General features: G+C 32.1%; 1 protein-coding gene across 1 annotated transcript in view; it reads right to left on the bottom strand.

The window, feature by feature from the left end:
* Positions 1-1118: 1118 nt before the first annotated feature.
* LOC118198107 (chloride channel protein 2-like) overlaps positions 1119-23188 on the bottom strand; it is a 63166-nt gene continuing 41096 nt past the window's right edge. Inside the window, exons 20-25 of the mRNA XM_035369715.2 lie at positions 17174-17250; positions 16935-16982; positions 9489-9524; positions 9132-9236; positions 6196-6282; positions 1119-4138 (exon numbers count right to left, since the gene is read on the bottom strand). Of these exons, the coding sequence (XP_035225606.1) occupies positions 3899-4138; positions 6196-6282; positions 9132-9236; positions 9489-9524; positions 16935-16982; positions 17174-17250 (593 nt within the window). The 3' untranslated portion in view covers positions 1119-3898. The remainder of the gene's footprint in view (positions 4139-6195; positions 6283-9131; positions 9237-9488; positions 9525-16934; positions 16983-17173; positions 17251-23188) is intronic.

The raw sequence follows: 23188 nt of genomic DNA on the forward strand, positions 1-23188 counted from the left end.
CTTCGGTATGGCGGTCAGAGTCACTAACCACTACCCCGATTGAGCGGCACTCTTTCTGGTTTTATGACTGATATCTATCATTAATCTTCTTTCTAGTTTCTGTATTGTCATGTAAAATGCGTTATCTGAAATAATTTACAGTAAGCTCATATGATGAATTTTACCTACGATTAATTTCTGTTATGACGAATGGATTCACGTGCTTGTTTTTCGGGTGAGGGAATTGTTTATCCAAGAATAGTACATGATTGGTGGGCAAAATTTGTAAATTAAAAATTAGTTTACACTTTACAATTTCGCATTTCCACGCAATAATGTATTTCAAAAAGGCTGATAAAAGCTTATTATCTTGAATATTAATTTAAAACAGGTAGTTCTAATTGCAAACTTTTCAAAATTAGATTGAGGTTTGTATGACAGCAGTATCGATATTGTGGCTAAGAGGGTTTCATAATATAAAATCTAATTTTTAATATGGCCTACGTAAAGGAAAAATGCGGCAAATAAAATACTCGTTGTGCTTTTAATAAGTTAAATATGAAGGGCTCTGTATATTTATCCGTGAATTTCGTGGAGTTATTAGACAGCAAACAATTTATTGTGATCACTTCAGTGAATGTTTTCGGTAAAAATCAAATACTCCATAATATTTCTTTAAAATAAAAAAAAATTAATTAAAAAAATTTAAAAAACGTTTTTTCCTGTTATAGGCTTCCGCTGGAGAAAATGCCCTAATAGTTGATCTCGAGAAAATAATAGTTATGAATATCTCTGTGGATTTTTCGCATAGAGGTATGAAACATTTCGCATTTAACTTAGTGAGTAAAATGATCATTATAGTAACTGAAACTCCTGCTATACGGGTATTATATAAATAGTTAAATTTTATGCACTTCGGAACATCACATTTCGAGCTGAATTGATTTTCGCATTTTTTTCTATGGTTATTTTAAGAAACTTTGTGACTGGAAATACATGTCTAAGATTGCTAACGAAATAAAATCTGTAGCTGCCTTCTTCACCCTGTATATTTAACGTAATTTATATAAAGGTTGAGCTACATCATCTATGATCTGTACCCTTGAATTATACAGTAATAATTTCAATAATAAACAAGATTAATCGTTTATATTTAGTTTATTGAAAATTCTACCAGAACCTATCAACACAAACACAAAATACATATTACATCAGTTTCAGGAGAAATAAATGCTCATGCTTATATTGAGAAACAATGGTTTTAAAAATTCTGAGTCATAGGTTCCCGTCAAAAGTTTTAAGTAAGCCACCAGTATATAAAATATACAACTGCATACAAGAAAATTATGAAAAATATGACACAAATATATTTTTAATATAAAATATTGACCGCAAAGCTGGTTAAAACTATTGTGAAGAAAATTTTTTACCTCAGTTCTGTGTTTTCTTAGACCACGTTTCAATTCGTAAAACATTTTTTCACATTAAACTAAAATATATTTTTAATCAGACAAGCTGTATAGTTAAAATTTCCGATACCTATTTTCATAAAACAATCATGTAACAAAATTCCCTATGAGCTGAAAATAGTTATATAATTCTCAGTAATAAATTTATGATGAGTATATGCAATTCAAAAATATGGGATCAAAAGTCCTCAAAGATTAGATAAAATTAGAAAAATGGACATATGGAGGAAAATCGGTTTGTAAAAGATGGTTTGCAAGCGAATGAGTCTTATATAGGAGGATAATTTTGGACAATGGGATAAATATTCAAACTTTTAATGAATTTCCTCCATATGTCAATTTTTCTAATTTTATTTAATCTTTGCGGACTTTTGAACCTATATTTTCGAACTGCATATACTCTGCTGTATCTGAGAAGAACAACTGCTATCAGAATACCATTGTAAATGATTTATAGTGAAAGTCCGATAATTTGGAGTCCAATCGTTTGGCATATTCGACCATTCGGCACACATATATCCGATAGGAACGTTACCTAATCATGTCACAAGCATATCATTCGGAAGTAACTTATGGTAACTGAATACTGATGGTGGCGTAATTATGACTGAATATTATGCAACAAGATTGTGTTGAAAAAAGCAAAAGTATTGATAATCTTGTAATTTATCATTCTGAACTACTGAATTCAATCTAAATTGTTCTTTCAAACAATTCTCTAGTCACACCATTTGAAAATGAAGTTTGCTGAACGGATTCAGAAACCAAATATGAACAATTGTGGAAAACCCTACTGGTGTCAAGCAAAGAAAATTTAACTAACATTACTTGGCTTAAAGTTGTTAAACCATTAAAGACATTAGTGAAATTTACAGAACATAATAATCCCAAACAATGAAGAAATAAATAATCTTCGTATTCTCTTCCATATCTTTATTCAATATCTTTACTGAACAAGAAGGTGGGCATTCAAAGTCTGAAAGGTCTTCACGCAACAGCAATGCTGTAGATTCCAAAATATCTACAGAATAATGTGCAAAATGATTCAGAATAATAAATTATGCACATCCCGTAGTTTACACGTATTTAATATTTTGGCATTATCGAACACCCAACCTTGTCGAATTATCAAACTTTTACCGTATTCTTTTTCCATGAAATCGATTACTTATGTGATTATTTATTGTTGTTCAGGGTATATACTAACAGAAATAAGTTCTTAGGCTACTAAAGGCTTTTGATACTATTTTGATTAGTTGTTCAAGGTATCAGTTATCAGAAAAGCCTACTGAACTATGGTTTTTAGTGTTATCTTATTTATGAATGTTCCTATAGTTATGGGCCAGTGTCTTCTAACAGTGGAACGTTAAAGTTAATATTTATCTTCTGCCAAAATTATATATTAATGCGATCATTTTCGTTCAAATCTCATTTCCGCATACTTATTTTTTTTATTTTTGCAATTTTTTGAAATCTTAACAGACTACTGTCACAGATTACTCTGTATAACATACCATGCACAGGAAAATATTTCTGAGTTCTGGAAACAAATATGTAAGTTAGAAGATCAGATGCAAGTTACTTTTTCATTCTGATATCTTCTGTTGCAATTTTTTAACCTTCCTTGCTATATTTAGTGCACATAGAAAAGTAGAATTAGCAAAAATATGCACTGATATTTTATATGAACTACTTAAACTAATATTTTGAGTTATATTTTATTGTTTAAGATTAAATATATGAAACTGACCTTTCAGAAATTCAAGTCAGGTTTATATTGAAATTGTTTGTATTTGAATATGCTCTGACTTTTAGAGTGGAAAAATGAGTTTCCATGGATATTTAACCTGCATCATGCTGCTGCATTATTTTATTGTAGCCACATTTCTTACAATAAAACTCGAAATTAATTATTTTAGCTAATGAATTTTATCATTTAGTGCTATTAATTCTGTAAACTTCACAACTGATTTTTATATATTATTAAATGGATAAATTTACAATCATAATTAGGACAAACAGATTAGATAATAATTTTAAAATGTGCAAAATGTTGGAATCGTACCTGAAATGTAACACCCAGCCTAAAAGATTATTGGCTAATGCTGTCACAACATATTGAGACTGATTGTGATAGCATTAGCTAACAATATTTTATACACATATTTGTGATGGTAATGCCTCTTCATTTTTAGAATTTGCATTAACAAATGTTCTTGGAAGAGTAAAATTGTATTAGACTAGTAACAACTTCGTATATATAATATTTTGAAATATTAATGATAATAATACAAATATTATGAAAAAAAAATGATTTTTCTTCCCGAAATTTCAACAAACCCTGTGAAAAATTTCTGAAAGACTATTTAACATGATGAAAAGTATCAAGTCATATTCCTTTGCTTTGTATTGCCATGTAGAAGGTAACAGAGACGGTTGACTTAAGCAAATCAAACAGGCGATGTTGGATTAGTCCTTTGGATATTTCTGACGATAGAAACAAACCTGTTGCGTGCCGGAACTTCTTCACATTCTGAGGCTGTTTCAGTTTCAGATGGAGCTTCTGATGGCGGTTCAGAAGGATAATCTGAATTTCCATATGAATTATTAAAAATTCGAACAGTTTCAAATGGTGGAGGTGCATTCCTCACAGAATTTCCTCCTTGCATATTCTCAATAGCTTTCCTTAGCTAAATAAAATTAGAAATACAATTCACAAAGGCTTTAAATTTATTGTGCTACAATATAGAAAATACATTATTGCATCGATAGTACAATTCATAACCGTATTTATTGAAAAAGTTGTAGTATTTTTAATTTCTTCCATATTGCAAATGACAGATTTTGAATTATTACCTCAGCGTGTTTATTTATCACGCTTTATCAGCTAAATTTTACACAAACATAAATATGAATAAGATAAATTATAGCTTTGTACTAGGAATTTTACATTTCAGTTTCAACCTGTGGTTGAACTTGTGAAGAAGTCTGCAACCTGTGGGGGATTTTCTCCCCCAAGGGGGAACTTAAAGTTCTCGGGGAAGTAAATCGACCTCAGACTGGTAGATTCAGCTCATAATAAGAAATGGTTAAGACATGTTTAAAATCATAAAGGTGGAAAAATTAAGAAGGTAGATAAAAATGTTTAAGTTAGGCATTAAGGAAATGAAGCGAAATCAGAAGAAAAAATTCTTAATTTTTTTATTATATATAATAATAATAATTTATGCATTAATAAATAGATAAATAATGATGCATGTTTGTTAAATATGATGAAACTTAAATTTACCTTTATAGTATTCTAAAATAAAATTTTTAACTTTCTGCTCTACTTGCTACTTAAATATGCATTAAACTTATTACTTAAACATGCCTTAAACCAATAAATAAATAAAAATATGAATTTGAATAATATTCTGATTTGTGGTTTAAAAGGAAGAAAACAGAAGAATAAAATTTGGGAACCGCTGATTTAATAAATTCAATTCAGGGCCTGTTTCAATGCATGCACTGTTTGACCGAAACAAAAAATTATGTCATAATTGTTCTGCTACAGATAATTATGTCTTAATTCTTTTAAAGGACGTTTCGTCCCGCTTTTTTTTATTGTCAGTTATAGTTCACTAACGATGTTCGGTTTTCTTCAGTCTGTTTCTTAATTATGCAGCTGTCATTAACAAGTTGTTGTTGTTGTCTCTTATCTCAACTTTCTGAACTAATCAGAACAAGGAAACAAATATTTTCGTGGCTAAGGGTATAGGATTGCGTTTGTTGTTAGCATCGGAATTTGAGCACCATACAGGTGACCGGATGACTTTACCAAGCTTCATCCCAAATTTTGATGAACAAGAGCCCGGGGATGGCTCCGAGGGTTTCCTACCCCTCTTTCGCTACCACTAAACGACTTTAGAGGACTTTCAACTCGCCGTATAGTTTGAGGGCGACTATGCTACACAAATACTATATGTGTAAACATATTCAAACACAAACCCAACGAACGATACAGCAGTCAGGAGCACTAACAACTATATCGATGGGGGTGGCTCATTAACAATTTTAGTAATAAAGGCTTTTTTTGCATACGCAGTATTTTCTGAATTTGGGAGATATAAAAATAAAATAATTAACTGTTCGCAATTGTTGAGATGTAAATTGAATATTTTATTCATTATTGAACTTTTGGCTTGAATTAGATTTTTTCTAAAAATTTACCAAACAAACGTCATTACAAAATATTATCATTACACTTTCAGTTCCCCGATATACTACATTTTATAGTTCACGTATATTTCTTAAAATAGGAACAGAAACTAGTTAGTGCTAGATGTGGGCGCATATGTGGGTTACGCTGACATTACAAGCTGCCCTACAAGATACAGCTTGCTAAAGATCAGTGAATCTCTCTAAGTTAAATGTGTTAAATAAATATAGTACATAATATAACAGCATTCCATCTGTAGCATTGAAAAAGGTGATCAAAGAATGTAGGTAGCACCATATATGATAGTTTACTATTTTGTTTACGATATTATTTATACAATAGTTTAACCTATGTACTAGTTTACTTCAAAATAGTTTAGTGACAATAAAAATACATGCTGTAGCGCTTGAGAATTACATTATTCCGTTTCATGCATTTTACATTATACAGTATGTAAAAAGGAAGTACAGAAGTATTTTTTATTTTTCTTAGTTTTAGTTCTAATTTAGTTTAAATACGAATAACTTATACATATTAATAACTTACCTCTTTCAAAGCCACTACTCCAACCAGTCGTCCAATAGCAGTCACGTATGCATGATTCAGTCCAAGCATAGAGAATAAAGAGTGCACCTGAAAATGGCAATAAATAAATTTTCATAAGCAGTCAGAATTATATATGAGAATTTATATAAAATTTAGCTTAAGTGTGCATTATTAAGATTTGAAACAGTAAAATTAGCCAACTGAATGTAAGTTTATCACATTTGGTTGATGCAATTTTTTTAACGCTTAGAAGACGGGTGACCGAAAAAACGGCCAGAGCTGCAAAATCTCAAAAAAGACGACGGTGGCCGAAATTTCGGCTAGAGAAATTCTTTTCCCCCAATCATTTAGGGTGCGGAGAAAGTCATATCTTTCCCCTGTCACTTGTCCGTCGACCATCGCGCCTCACAACTATGGGGTTTCATAAATTCCCTTTCATTTTTCCTCAAGTATGCAATGTTAGCTCAAGGCAAAAACTTTCAGCTGTGTTTCGCATGTTTAACTTGCTCTCTAGAATTCTACATAAGTAACCTAACCATACTGATATGCATATGCGTATGGTATATGCAAGTGACGTGTACTTGCATATGAACAGAAACAAGAATGTGTAGCATGTATGCAAACAGATATATGCATATGATATGCACACGCGGATAAAGGCATACACATATACATATGTGTAAATACCATGTACATATGATAACTGTGTATATAGAGAGACGTACCCATATATCTATATGCATACATATAGTATTTGAAAATCACAGATTTAAATTCAAATATTATATTAATTTATATTTTTTTTCCGCATTCAGCATAGAAGTTTCATTCAAAAAAAAAAAAAAAAAAAAAAAAAAGAGACAAAACGCGATAATATCCAATTATTAAAATTAAAACTGTGAATGACAATATAAGAGTAAGTCCTATTTCACTAAATTCACTATTTCTAGTCCTATTTCACTTAAACAAATGTGGCTTAAGTCACATTTGTTTTAGTAAAATTTTAATTAAAATGTTTCTATTTAAAAAATAACAGCAGGTTTATTTCAATAAAATAAATATTTACTTTACAAAAATATTAATTACACAACTTGTTAATTGATTTACTTTTCAACTTTCTAAATTTAACTTTCTGCTTTTTAGTATTTTTCTTCCTGTTATTATCATAATTTTTTACTTATGATTTTAGTGAAAGAGTGGTTTTTATTAACTTTCTCCTGCTAATTTCAAATCTTGTTTTAGAAACCTTGCTATCACCCACATTATTTGAGCAATCGCCATAAGACAAGAAAAAAAATCTAATTTAAAGTTTTGTAATCAACACACGAAAGAACATAATAATCAACATAAATTATGCATCTAATAAAATCACAGTTAAACCGTATTATTCGATTTTGCAGAGTATAAGCACAGGAGAACGTCATAATAATCATATTTTGTACTTATTTTTTTAATGATAAAGAGACTCTTATTGACTTTTTTCTGCTTATTTAAAATCTTGTTTGAAAAACCGTATAAAATCTTTCTATCATCCATAATATTTGAACAATTGCATAAAACAAAGCAGTGAATACTAAAAACACGAGGAAAAGTAATTTCATGTTCTAAAACTGTGGCAGGAAGAAAAAAAATAATTCAAAACTTTGTAATTAGCCCACAAAAGTACATAAAAATCAACATAAATTATATACAATTTTAATAAAATCAGTGTTGACCGGTATTATTTGCTATTCTAGTGTTCTGGATTATCTCATTCTAAGATGCAAAAAGATATTTTAAAGTTAAAATGTTATTTTATCATTATAAATCTTAATAACTTTTTGTGAATAAGTGATTTATTTAAAAAATTTGTTTTGCATATTAGCTGCAAATTAACGATACCAAAACCGTAACCTTTATTTCTATCTAGATGTCACTTACAGAGCAAATCGCATATAAATGTGATAAAGTTTCCTTTTTACGTCCTTGTACGAAGTAAAGGAAGTATTGTAATCGCGAAAACTTTCGGGTATCATACTTAATCTGGATTATCTATTTTGACTGTTTCCGAATCCATTTGGACGATTATTTTTGCGTGACGTCTCTACGTATGGGCAGAATAAAGGACTTTTTTTCCCAAAACATATTGAAACATATTGTAAAATGGATCGTGACATCTGTACGTACTTACGTATGCACGCATTTATCTCGCATATCTCAAAACCGATTAGCCACAGAACGTTGAAATTTTGTATATAGGACTGCTATAACACCTATTTGAGCACCTCCTTTTTTGTTGCAATCGTCAGTATTAAATATGTATATACCGACTCCTTACCCGGCTTAAAAGTCCTTACCCGGCTTTTATTTTCGCAATCGCTGGTCGTAGTCATATACTTCCAGTCACAGAAGTTTTTTAACTGAAAGTATTCATGTTTTGGCAATGTCAGTTAAAAAAAAATGACAAATACGGAAATTTAACGTTTAATACGGTTTCTCGGTACTTATATTTGTAAAAGTTTAATTCTCGTTATGAGAAAATAAGGTTATGGGAGGTTTGACTCCCGTGCAAAAGCTGCCCGGGATAATTAACTAATTAGTATGTAAAACCAGTTAAGTGAAAGATCCGTGTTTCGAACAACCCAAAGCCAGCAGATTTTCATGTTTCCTGCTTCAAAAATATTTTATTTATCTGTACAGGTTTAGGCATGAATGTTATTATGAAAGATGTAAAATGAAAACAAATTCACTTCACTGTAATGATTTATAAAATTGAAGGTCACAGGAAATAAAAATAAGATTTTCTAGAGATGAATGATGAATATTTTGAAACATCTTGAACTTTTTCTTTAAGCAAAAAGCTAGATAGAGTGAGGTCAGACAATATGGATGAATCTCAGATCCATTTTATAAGAATATAAAGGGTGAGGATATGACTATTAAAATGGTTTTATTACCTTCATTAGTGAAGTTCTTTCAACTAGCTGAAAGGGAGCGGGATCGATATGGCATTTGCTAAAATCTACAGGAATATTTAGCTGCTCCTCCTCCCAGGCTAGTTGCTAAAGGCAGAAAGAAAATTCATAGAGAAATACACAGTAGGATTTTCCAGACCTAAATATTTAAATTATGTTAATATTGTACAGACAAAGTACAGAAAAAACATCGGAGACACTGAAAAAACATCTTTTGCGCTTAAGCGCGAGTACGAACTGAATATGATTTATTTCATGTACGCATTGGATATTTACTAATGTATAATTATTACTTAATATATTATGCACAACACTAGATGTACAAACAAATTAACTTACCTCTTCTTGTGACATGTCTATGACTCTTTCTTTAGGCTAAAAAAATGAAAATAATTAAAAATACTTTTATTACTTTATTATATGCACTATAGACTAGCATGAGACTAAATTTTTCGAAGGTTAAATACCGTTTACAAGATTTCCACAACTTATTATTATTTGTATTAGTTGAAATTTTAGACGAATAAAGTAACATACAGTTTAACACAATGCATAACTAGAGATTTTTAGAGCAAGACATTAATTTCATAGCAAGAGTTTTTCGTTTGAATTTAGCGGGAATAAAAATATCTTAGAATCTATGAAAGTTTGCAAAAACTGCTAATATGCACGAGTCCATTCAATGTACCAGGCAAACAATATTTTATACAGAGGATGTTTACATATTTTAAGGAACGATTTCGAGGCCTTTTAATTAATGTTTAAAATGTAAAGCGTATTTTTTTAAATGTTCGATCCGATAGCCTTTTTTCTGAGCGACTAGTCTGCGTTTTGACTCAATGAAAGAAGAGCGTTTCGTAAAATTTCCAGGGTATTGATTTCCATTGCTCTTTTCCTATTTTCCAGAGTCCATCAATCGTGGTGGGTTTGCGATTAGAAAGAGATCTTTTCAGGAGGCCAAAGGTAGAATAGTCCATTTCTGAAACTTCTGGAGACATTGAAGGAACTCGTTGAAGAGGTATATAAGCAATACCTATGTTAGTCTTCATATTTTCAAGGAATGCAGTGGTACTTTTCGAAGTAGGTGATAACTATTTATATTACCATTCATATATTTCTGTTAGAGCATAAAATTCAGATGCAAATGATAATTCCGCTTCATATTAACACACATAAATTTATTCACCTATACTAGAATGATTACAAGCATAATTATTAGGCACACACCTTACGGTATTGTTAGGCTGAACACCTTCGTTTTTCTAAAACTAAAGTTACCGAATAACTTCAGAAACATGACGCTCGGAGCGTCAACTAACGGCGGGAGCTATCAGTTCATAACAAAGTACGGCTTGTTGCTTTGTCTCGATGAAGATTCACTCCTTGGAAGTCACTGGGAAAAAAAAGTGGAATTTCATTTGTACGTACCGGACATTAAACATTTCTTGATAGTATGTTAAATTGATTTTATCACTTTTTCTCACTTTTCTTATTTTAATTTTATCCCGTTTTATTTGTTAGCTGAATCCTGCAACAACCCTAAACCTCTTACTGAAACTCTCTTTGCATTGATGGAACCCAATTTTGCACATTTTTGTCTCTTCGTTTTTGGTAATGCATAGACCTTATTTTGTTGCAGTCATTTAAGTAAACCCATGCTCCATGAAGGGTCACAATGTGTTTCCATTTATGTTACACTCATACAGTGTTCTACAAATTGTTCTGCATTGAACCACATGCTTTGCAAAGCTGATGAATATTATGATTTTTAGCTTTTTTAATTTATATAGCTTGGTTTATTATTTTATGTCTTCTTATTACAGATATATTCAAAGACTTCGAAATTGATTTCTGCATCAGCGAATTTTCTCCTTTTGCTAGAGCTTTTACTTTAGAAACATTAGAAACAATCCTTACCTTTTCCGGGTATCATTTTGGAGTCTTCTTTCCATGTAAAATAATGAGTGATAGTTTTTCCGTTTCTTTTTAATAGTGTGTCTTATTTTGCCCTTAAAAAGTTAAATACTATGCATTTCATAACGCTTTTAAATTATGGAACAGGAATATTTTTCTTTGAAAAGCGCAAAAACATATCTTTCAGTCCACACTTGTTTACATGCGACATTTTGAAAGAAGAATAAATTTAAAAGTAGCAGATGATGTTTCTCATTTCAAATAAGTTGTTGCGAGTTATTACAAGATATTTGCTTCTTTTTTAATCCTTCAGCGAAGTCTTTATAAAAATGTGTAAGCATCCTGTGTACTAGTATATAAACATAAGGTGCTGGCCCGCGAAAAAAACTGCATTTCAATTTGATTTAATTTTAGCACTTTGAAAAAATCCTGTTTGCTATCCCTGCACCAGACTGCAACTAAAAATCTCAGTGGCTGGAAATTACACATAGTAAATATTTATCACTTTTTATTTCACGATTGTCATTTTATGAAGTTTATCACAGGTTACTCTACCTACAGACTTCTCACTCTAGTATTGAAAAAAACAGGGATTTAAAGCTTTTAGGACTGGAGTTTCTTACCAGCATACATTCGAATATAAATCAGCTATGCAAAGTTCGGCAGGTGCATCCGTCTCATTAGTTTGACTACTATTTGTTTAAATTTTTAGTTAATAAGATAAGGATTATTCAAAATCTAATAACCTTGATTAATGAAAAATAACGTTATGTGCGTATGGGTTCATGATTGATTGATTGCACACAGTTCCGATGATAGCTTGATAAAATTATTTTCTCAAAAGAAACGCTCTACAGTTCTAGAATATTTCACAGAAGTACTCGTACATCTCTTCTCCATATTGCCGAGCACAACCAGAATTTAGGTTTCAAACTATTTAAGAACGTTAAACAAAAGGCAATGCAAAGCGCATCTAAAAAGTGAAGCTCGCACTGAGTCGCTCAATACTCCGAAGTCAGATCTGAAAACTGAGTAAAAACTGAAAACTGATACTCTCTCTGGTCTTATATAGATTTCCTCCGACCGCTGAGAAATTTCCAGTACCTTCTGTTCCTCGAAATTGCTGGAAGTCATACAGTTACATAAGGTTAGATACCGTTGCAGTTGCATATTTATACGGGTCGATTATACAGAAACCGGACAAAGCTGTCGCCAATTTTGGTGACTTTTGAGGATTTCTCGCGAACTTCGGTGACAAAATTAGTCATTAAAACCATCGCCAGCTTGGCGCTATCCCGTCACTTTGGTGAGATAGCCATTTACATCGAGATTAAATAGATTTGCCCCTGTAACTTTATTTTCCCTGCTTCACTCTTGAGCCTTTTCACGTTACGTTATGCAAGAGATACTGCAATTTTAAATCTAATTATAACTTCACTAAAATTATTTACATAGATACAAAATTTGTAATATTAAATTTAAATTTTCTTCTATTTAATTATTTAAATTAGTAAATTAAATTAATTAAATTTTTAAATTCTTAAATTAAATTAATTAGTTATTCAAATTATTAAATTAAATTATTAAATTAAATTAATAAACAATTTAAATTATTTAAAATTAAATTAATTAGAATTAATTGCCTTTTTAAAATATAAGTATACTGGAAGTAACGTATGCTAAAAAGATTTCTTTCGAAAGGGACAACAGTAAAGTCTTTCGCAAAATATAAAAATAGTCTCTCTTGAAAAGAGTTTGAGAAATATTGGCTTAAGTTTCCTTAAATAAAAAATAGCTTATTAAATGACTAGAATTTTCATCCCATGAACTGACAGATAAACTTTCATACTTGAATGGAAAGCATTTAGTATGTTAAATATATTAAAAAAAACTTTTATGTAATATTTAATGAATTATAGTTTTCAAGCTACTAGAATTTTAAAATTATTTTGAAAAATGTATGTTGACTACCTTTTGCTATCTTATTTTTATCATTTTCGGAACTAGGTAATTTACTATACTTATGAAGTCAAATTTATATACATCCTTCAACAAATGAAAATTTCTCTACAATTTGTTTAATTGAAAACTTATAAAACTATTACTCTGCAACGTGAAGAAAATAATTCAGAATGTGCTAGTCATCTGTTGCAGTTTAGTTCAACCTAAAGTTAAAAATCATGGAATTCTGTTAAGTTTCTTGTGTTTGAATTATGGTTGATGAAATGGCTAGTTTTAGAGTATTTTTATGAATATCCTTTTCTCAACAAAAATATATCAAGCGTATTTTTAACTATTTACCAAAAAGAAGTACAAGTGATAGAAAGCTTGTCTGTAACCCCTTTATAAATTTTTTGTAACTGCTGTGCTCACACATTTTCACATAAATATAATCGGCGAGGATACGATGTCAGATTAGTCTTTGAAAAGCTAACGAATAAAGATCTTATTTTTATATTATAATTTTGAATTACAGGAATAATTCATTGAGAGTAAATTAGACTTTAGATAGTGTGATATAAAGTATTTTAAATTACGGTACAGTCCACATCGTTAAGATGCTCACCCAGGAAAGGGACAACTTCTGAGAAAGAGAATAAACATTTAATAATTATAATATTATTCTTTAAGATGACTGCTACTTACAGAATAATAAAACACTGCTTTTTAAATTGCCAGTTAGTGGAATAATGTTTAGTTTTAACTTGAAAGATAAATTGGGAAAAATAAATGGAATCTTTTCTGTAAATATCGGACACAAAACTTTCTCTTGATAATACGTTGAGTTGATTTTAGCACCTTTTTCCCCCACTCTTCTTATTTTGAATCTTCCATTATTAGGGAATCTTGAGAGAATCATAAACCTCTTATTAAAACATTTTCAATTGCCAGAACCAAGTTTTGTACATTTTTGTTTGTTCGTTTTCGATAGAACAAAGGAATTTTTTTTTTTCATTTACGTAAACCCATGCTTCATCAAAAGTCACGGTGTGTTTCCATTTACCTTAAATAGTTTTCATGCAGGCTTCTACAAATTACTCTGTCTTGAACCCATGCCTCGGCAAAAGCTGGGGAACATTATGTTTTTTAGCTTTTTTAAGTTGTAAATCTTGGTTTATTATTTATTTATTGTTGCTACAAACATTTTTACAGACTTTGCAATTAATTTCTGTTTCTGCGAATTTCTCTTGTTAACAACTATCTAACTTTGGAAACATTATGAACAGTACATTTCTCATTTCGGTTGTTCGCTTAAATAAAGTCTCATTTCCATGTAGAAATAATGACTGACAGTTTTTACTTTTCCATTTTGCTTATTTTGCACTTAAAAATCTACATACTATGTATTTCATAAAGTTTTTGTATTATGAAATAGTAATATTTATCTTCGGAAAGCGCAAACACATATCCTTCAATCCATAGTTACTTACATTCAACATTTTGAAAGAAGAATAATGTTAAAAGTAGAAGCTGTTGCCAGAAATATTTATTCAAAAACATAAGCTTTTCTCTGATTCTTTACCGAAATCGTTCTAAAAATTTGTGAACAGCTTGTGTAAATGCCAACAACATGAGAAACGCAAATGTAGCAGCATTCAATACAAAAGTATTAGGAATGCATGTGAGCTACTAGATGTAATTTAATAGATATGCAGGACTAGATTTATTACCATTCTTTAAATGCCAATTATTTACCTTCTTTATTACCAATTCTTTAAACTCGTGCTTTCAAAATAAATCCTTACTTTACTATTTTTTTCTATAGCTGGCCAAGATATACGTATTTGCAATTATGTAAAAATATTAGGTCAAATACTGTTCAGATACATGTGGGTTTGATCCGTTCGATAGTTTGAAAGAAAAAGAAAGTTATTGCTTTTGAAATCTTTATTATTAAGGTAAAGTAAAAAAAAATGTTAATTCTACTCATATTAAATAACGATATATTATCTTTATGAATACGGTTTGGTTTATTTAATTATGGCAAAGCACACTAGGGCTATCTGCCTAAGGGGAAGGATGCCTTCGTGGAGGACTTTCTAAGGGAAACTGACTAGTATACACGTTACACATGTGGAAAACCACGAAAACGCCCATGCAGCCAGCCCGTTCGCGGGATTCGAACGTCGGACCGAACTACCAGTGTTCAGCGACTTTACCGCTCGGCCGCTGGTGGGCTCTTTATGAATACGAAAACTAATGGCAGTTGTGTTTAAACACTAAATTCGAATAAAAATAGCATCAATAATCATTTCAAGATCATGAAATCATTAGTTTTAAATACATAAAAATTATAAATGTGCGCCAAGTGTCGAAAATTTTAGAAACAATAGTGATAGCAAGGGTATACTCATAATTACCAAACAAAGGGGAATGCAGCGAAATCAACATTTTTGCAAAATTATTCGAAGGAATTAAGATTACTTTCGACTATTTTTCCTTTCAACTCACTTCATGGCAAAACAGTAGCTGCAGTTTCCTTTTCCAGTATTCAGTACGCTTTCCAGTTAATCATCATATATCATATTTGGATATTATCTCCTTTTTACCGCATGTTTTCACAATGTAATCGGGAGCACGTCCGCCTTGCAAATCAGGAGGTCTGGAGTTCGAATCCCTGTGAGGGCGCTGCACATTTTTTAAGATTTGTACTTCGAAGTAACCTTAATGACTCTACATATTAACTTCAGATATAAAAGTAAAGTGCCGCCCAGACGGTATAGTGGTTAGGGGATCCTTCTACTCTACCGAAGGGCCCGGGTTCGAATCCCGGAGAAAGCATGGATGTTTGTAAATGTATAGTGTCTTATGTTTGTAAATGTATAGTGTTCGATATGGGAGCACTCTAAATGTATGGCGAGCCGAAAGTCCTCTCGAGTGGTTGGTGGTAAGGAAAGAGAGGTGGGAGACCCTCCGACCCGTCCTCTCGGGGTGCTCTCTGTCAAAATTGGGGGCAGAACTGAGCGAAGTCGTACTGTCACCTGTATAGTGCTCAAGGCTGTATAATGCCCAAAGACAGGCATAATCTTGCTCTCGTTGCCACGATGAATTTCGTGCGCTTGTTATGAAGTTGCTCTCAGACAAATGGGGTAAGTAACAACATAAAATTGAATTAAAAAGTAATGAACAAAAATCTGTGAATATTAACTTGATCTACATAAAAAAGAGAACAATGCAGAAAGAAACCCAATGTGCGAGAAACAAAAGCTTTCATTATTGTGCAAAGGTAATGCTTCAAGAAACACTGGAAATAGCTCCAAATATCTTTGTAATTTGCATTTGGATAAACAAAATTTAAAGACGCATTTATACACTAGAAACATGTACCAAAAAAACCCATTACACACATTAGAGACAGAACTCGAAAAATTACGATTACACATCGAAATGCTTGTTGAACAGGCTATAGAAGCGTTTGAAGGAGTCCGAGGAAATCAGCGAGATCCGTTGCAAAAGCACTTGTCAAAGCTTAGATATAACGCTGAAAAACAGCATGCGGAGATTTATTGAACGTACATTAAACAATTTCGTCTTTTGCATTCTGACTTTTTGTGATAAATGTAATAAAAAACGCTTTTATATTATTCTTTCATATGCAGCAAAATTAATTTCAAATCATTATCTAGCTTTTGAGTTAAGCATTTACGCAGTAATAAAGTACCTTTCGCAGAAATTCTCTATTTAAAATAAGAATTTCAAGCTCGGAAATATATTTATAAATTAAATAGTGTATTAGAACTATAAACACGTTTTAGGACTGGCAGCTGGATCAATAATGTTTCGCATGATAGTGGCCTAATAACATTCATACAGCACTGCCTATCTGCTAAAAAATCAATGGAAAAAATATAAAATATTCTATAGACATACCAATTGCACTCTTTTTTGGATATTTGGAGTAGGAGGTCCGCTATCTGACTGCAAAGAAAAACATTTCGTTAAGTTATCCATGAACATATCTTCAAGCTGTAAAATTTTATAAGCCTAAATAACTAAAGCCATTACTATGACAGGACTCAGTATCAAAATGAAATAATATACGTTTATCATAATTTCAACAAAATATGTCGTTCAAAGTGTTTTAATTATTTTTGCCTATAATTGTTTACCTTCTCACTTGGATTTGCATCTTGTAAAGTCAACGCTTTTCGAAATATTGCTTCAAAAGCTGCTCGTAATCTGGAATCTGAAATAGATGAAATAAATAAACTTATTTAAAAGCACAACATATTTTAAATCGCTTTGCAAAGCTAGTGTTGTATTTATTTAACCTTTAATACCTTGATTTGTAAAACAACTATTTGCCTAATCTAAGTACACATCATAAGAGTGATTTCTACATCATAAGAAATAAAAATAATAATAAAAAAGAAAGGAATATTTAAAAGAACAAGGTAATGTACGCAAAGAGCAGAGAGACCAGATAGAAACAACTATGACAGTCAGAGGGTTAAACAGAATTATAATAAAAATAAGATTTTTGGAGAGGAAATGTAATTTGAACAGCCAATAATAACTAGCAAGATTGTACAGTAGCAAGTTAATTAAGGTAACATTTGCAATAGTATACAAGCAAAAAATAAGTATAAATATATGCGTTTTTGCGCATCATAATTTATATATACAGCACATCATAATTTATATCTATATTGTAGGTATTTTATCCTCCTTCCAGCATGCTTTCGTGATGTAACGGTAGCATACTCAACACGTATTCGAGAGTATTTATACTAAGTATGATACATAAGTGCAGCTAATCTGTTATTGGTTAATTTTTAGGTTGTTATGTAACATGGAAAGATCTCGAATTTGGGAGAACAGATGAACTTGTGGGGGGGGGAGAACACTGAATTCAGAATAGTTAATTTTGAGGTCACCAATCGTTTCTTAAAGCAGCCATCGTATTTTGTTATATCTTACATAGATATGTATAAATCTGATGTCATATGTGTAAATGAGAATTTAAAGAATATGTCATAATGAAAGAAAAGTCATGAGACACAAAATCCTTCAATGCTCTATTTGCTACTGCTTCCGTTGAAAAAAAAATGAAAGAAAGCAAATGCAAAAATAAACATGTTGCTATGGAATAATTAAGTAAAATATAAATACTTTTCAAATCTACCAGTAATAGTAATAAAAATAAATAATAATAAAAGCTACCAAAGATTAAAACTAAACTATATTATGAAAAACTGATATGACATTTTCTTATTATACAAAACATAAATGTGCTTATGAATAAAATTCAACTAAAAGTACTGGAATAATTTTTCAGATTTTTAAAATAAAAGTAAAGCAGTAATATAAATTTTCGTAACCTTGTAGAGTTGCGCGCCTCCAACCTGCACGCAACCAAGAGGTGACTGTTGAAACTGGAAAATAGACAGAGTCTTGCTAAGGGTTTAAGTCCCTTTTTATTCAACTTAAGAAATTACAATTGCGTGCTCTTGACGCTCACAAACTACGCCGACCCCGCGGTAAAATAAAAATAAGAACCTGAAAAGAAATAATAACAAGACTCTAATTAAGACACAATAACACGCCGAATAAATACTAATTCAGAAGTCAAACAACAAAAATCAGCGTTATACCTACAAAATTTTCACAGGACTAGTTTCGATGGTTTTACCGAACCATCATCTTCAGCTGCAAAACCGATTTTTTTTTTTCCGGTTTTGCAGCTGAAGATGATGGTTTGGTAAAACCATCGAAACTAGTTCTGTGAAAATTTTGTAGGTATAACGCTGATTTTTGTTGTTTGACTTCTGAACAAGACTCTAACTACGAGGCTCTCTAAAAGTAACTAACCTCACCGCGTTTTACAATACCGCTGCTAATTCAGCAAACTTTGAATATCACGTTGAACAATTAACAATTCTCCGAGGCAAGCACACAGGCCGAAACGCGGGGTTCTTCAATTTCTGGCTAACTATCTCCGCGCTCGTGAAGTAAGAACAGCACATCTCGAACTCGTTTCCTTTCTATTTAACTCAGAATACTTCCGCTGATAATTTGAATCCTTGCGCGTTCTACTAAAATTTACATACTCTGGCATTGGCAGTTCCAGGGGAAAGTAAGGCTTGACAGGAAAGATAGTTTAAACTTAAAATAAATGTTAGTTAAAATAAATATAAGCCCTACAACCTGATTATTTAAGAATGTTACTAGAAATGTTGAAGACTGAGCAAAGAAGAAATTAAAAGGCCTCCCAACCGGGATATTGGTTAGCGACGCTGACTGCCGTATCGAAGGGCCCAGTATTCGATTCCCGGAGAAGGCATGGATGTTTGTAAATGTATAGTGTCCGTGCGACATGGAAGCACTCTAAATATGTGGCGAGCCGAAAGTGCTCTCAACAGTTCGTGATAGAGAAAGATGGGTGGGAGACCCTCGGACCCGCCTTCACCCAGGGTGCTCGCTCTCCATCAAAATTGAGAGCGGAACTGAAAAAAGTCGTTCTGTCACCTGTATGGGTACTCAAGGCACTTGCCAACCTGTATGCCACTCAAGGCGCAATCTTGCACTCCTTGCCGCGATGAACTTCATGGGCTTGTTCTGATGTTACTGTTAGACAAGTGAGATAAGTCACAACAACAACAACAACAACTTAAAAGTAAAAATATGAATAAAGAATTTACATGCAAGGAAAAACAAGTAAAATGATACTGAAAAGCAAAATTTGCATCACGGATAAATAAAGATGTATTTGAATTAAAACATATTGGACGAAAAGACAGAAAAGTGAGGAAGATTTTGAAATGCATATGAATGTTAACTACTATTGGAATGGGCAATAAAAATTTCAGGCAGGTACCATGAATCCAAATGCACATGATCAGAAATATGCGTTGAATTACATAAAGCTATTTTTTGCGAATACAGAAGTGACTTACCTAAAGCTACTAGTAAAATAAAAATCAATTTAAATCAAAGAAAGAAATACTCGAGAATCTCTACGATCTAATACAAGATTTAAAAAGCTAAATAAACCAGTTTTGTTTTAATCAGCATGAAATACAATTAGAAAATTAGAATAAACTGGCAAAAACTGAACATTTCACACCAACATTGTAAATATTTTCCGATACAATAACAAAATACAAAGTAACATATAGGGTAAAGCAATAGGAATGATTTCTGATTATGTTCTTTTCCTGTAATTTTAGATATATTGTAAAATACAAACAAAACTTTAAAAAACGGGAGGATGAAGTGGGATACTTGCTTTCCATCCTTGAATATTGGCTTCATTTTGAAGATACAAAATGGGAATCCTTCTTTGACAGAGAAGTGTTTTAGATCTGTTTGAATTCTCAAAATAGAAGCATCAGAATAAGATCCTGACTTTAGTATTTCTTAGAGTGCTGTAGAGTCAATTACGAGAAGTTAATATTGGTGCAGCAGCAGTTAAAAATTTCCTTTTGCTTAATTGTCTGCAGATGCGACTTTAAGTTTTGTCAGTGTCTTGAAAATACTATAGAATGCCTACGACAATATAAAATAGGTAGGAATATTTTTTGTACAATGTAAGACGCTGCATGGTACTTGAACTAAGAGATATGTGGCATGAGAGACACAAAGCCATGAGAGATGTGCATAAACAAGAATTCTCCTCGTCGACCGTGGAATGGGATAGGGCAGCAGTTCTCAACCTTTTGAATAATCCGTGCCATCTAAACAAAAACTGAAAACCTTTAGTACCACCACTACAAAATACTACTACCACCACTACAAAGTACTACTACCACCACCACTCTTGAACAAAGCTCAGATCGCATAAATTTACGAGTGTTACAGAAAAAAACTCAATCAGGATGTTGGGGTTTTAATTTTTGAATTTAAATACTTTGCTTCTTTGCGTACCACCTATTTTTCTTTTGCGTACCACCGGTGGTACGCTTACCACCGATTGAGAACCCTGGTATAGGGTGTCCTTTTCGTCATGCAACTCATTTTCCGTTTTAGTGCAGATCATTAAGTCGTGAGGTTATATAAAATCACAACGGAGACATAATTTAGTGCTCTTTTTACATGCTTTCAAAAGACATTCCCTAAGGCATTAGGGTGATGTAGATAATCCCCTCACGCTTTGACTTAATTAATTACACATGCAAAATATACCCTAATGATATGGGTTGGCATCTGTTCCAGTAATGTTACTGATTCAAAAGTCTGCCGCAATTCCTTGATTTTGAAAGTTTACTTCTTCCACTAAAATACTGCGACCTGAACCTTATTTAACACAAATGAATCCTTCGCAATGGAGCACTTATTTATTATTTCCATCATTAATCCACTCTTTTGTTAGATCTCGAGTTAAGCTTTCCAAACTGGCTTGAATAATCGAATGTTTTTCAGAACAGAGGTGCTAACAATCATGCTAGGTAATGTCAGCAAACATGTTCCCCGTCTGTTACTCATAATCCGTATAAAAGTTCATGATAGTTTTTTTTTTATTATATTTCTCTTTCTGGGATTACTTTGCCTTTTCGTGCATGCTTGTAATGATCAGAATTTCATTCTTCTCTTAATTCTATATTATTCGTGAGGAAATTTAATCTATTGTAATATAATGAACTTTTTATGAACAGTTTATAAATATGCGCGTACACTGAAACGTCAATAACTTCCTGAAAGATTTATATTTATAGTTAATATCATAAAATGTAATACTATTAGACAGATAAAACCTGCATATTTGTTAAAGCTCCTTCAGCATTTATAATAAATAAAAATGAGGTCTGTTGTAATCCTAAAAAGGAATTTGTTTTTTTTTTCACTTTAAAAATACAGTAACCTAAAATTACAAAGATCAAAATGGCCAAAATAAAATCGTTAGAAACGAGAGAAAAGGAAGATCTAAATTTTGTAAGCTTATGGGATTGTTACGCAATATTATAGATATAAAAATATTTTGAAAAAGTCTTTTCGACAGGTACAAAGAGTTACACAATCAAACAGTGAAATAAGCATTTTGCTGAACTCATCAAATACAACATTAGAGGCTTAGATTATCAACCTGCTATTATAGATGCTGAATGCTAAAGCCTTAAGGCTAGGTCAGATTTTTCATTTTATTTTTATGAATGTATAAAGTATTTCTCCCGCCTTCCAAGCGTGCCTTCGTGGTGTAGTGGTCTGCATGCTGGGCGCGTATTCCAGATGTCCTTGGTTTGATTCCCGGTGAAGGCGTTGCTCATTTTTCATCTCTGCGTCCAATTAACCTAATGTCTCTACAGTGGCGCTCGAACTAAAAGGGTGGTGGATGATGATTCTCCATACCCAGGATCTGGCGATTGGGTCCCCTAAAACCCCAGTTGACCTTTAAAAGAGGGAGTATATAAGGTATTTCTCCCGCCTTCTTAGTATGCCTTCGTGGTGTGATGGTCTGCATGCTGGGCGCGTATTCCAGAGGTCCGTGGTTCGATTTCCGGCGAAGGCGTTGCTCATTTTCCATCTCTCCTGCTTCCAATTAACCTAATGCTCTACAAATGTTATGTAGAAGTAAATCCAGAGTGGCAAATACTTGATAAAGTAACCGAAAAAAAATTATAAAAGGATTAAAGAAAAAATAGTACTAACACATTTCACTGAATTTTACTTAGCGAAGCTCCTAAACTTTATAGGGTTCCAACCTCTTCTCTTATAGCTATACGTGTGGAACCTCGAAAACTGGTAAACGAATAATCGCTTTAGCTCAGAAAACAGAAACATAAACTCAAGAAGGGTTAATTACCCTTTATTGCTCAACATAAAGATTAACAAATGGCTCTTTCTCAGAAAATACAGAAAAGCCTCCACTTGGGGTTGAATTCAAGAGTACTAGAAATGAAACTTAACTAATGCTTAACTAATAAGGTATAGACGAAGCTATCAAAATTCCCAAAGTTGGACGCTAAATGTTAACTAAACGGCGAAGCTATCTAGGGCCTGAAATACGGCCGAGTGTAGTAATAGCTTAGAGAGAGTGTAGCGAAAAGGCAAACGCGCGCTAATCAGAATCTCTGGCTCTCTAACGGAGTGAGTGGAACGTCGACTTAAGTACCGCTATTCCTTCATTTGTATTAACCGCGATTCTAAAAACAGACTCTGGCAGGAAATGGTAATCTGAAATTAGGAGG

The sequence above is a fragment of the Stegodyphus dumicola genome, chromosome X2 (assembly GCF_044657685.1).
Source record: "Stegodyphus dumicola isolate Sdum_Otavi_A_Nest chromosome X2, ASM4465768v1".
NCBI classification, from domain to species: domain Eukaryota; kingdom Metazoa; phylum Arthropoda; class Arachnida; order Araneae; family Eresidae; genus Stegodyphus; species Stegodyphus dumicola.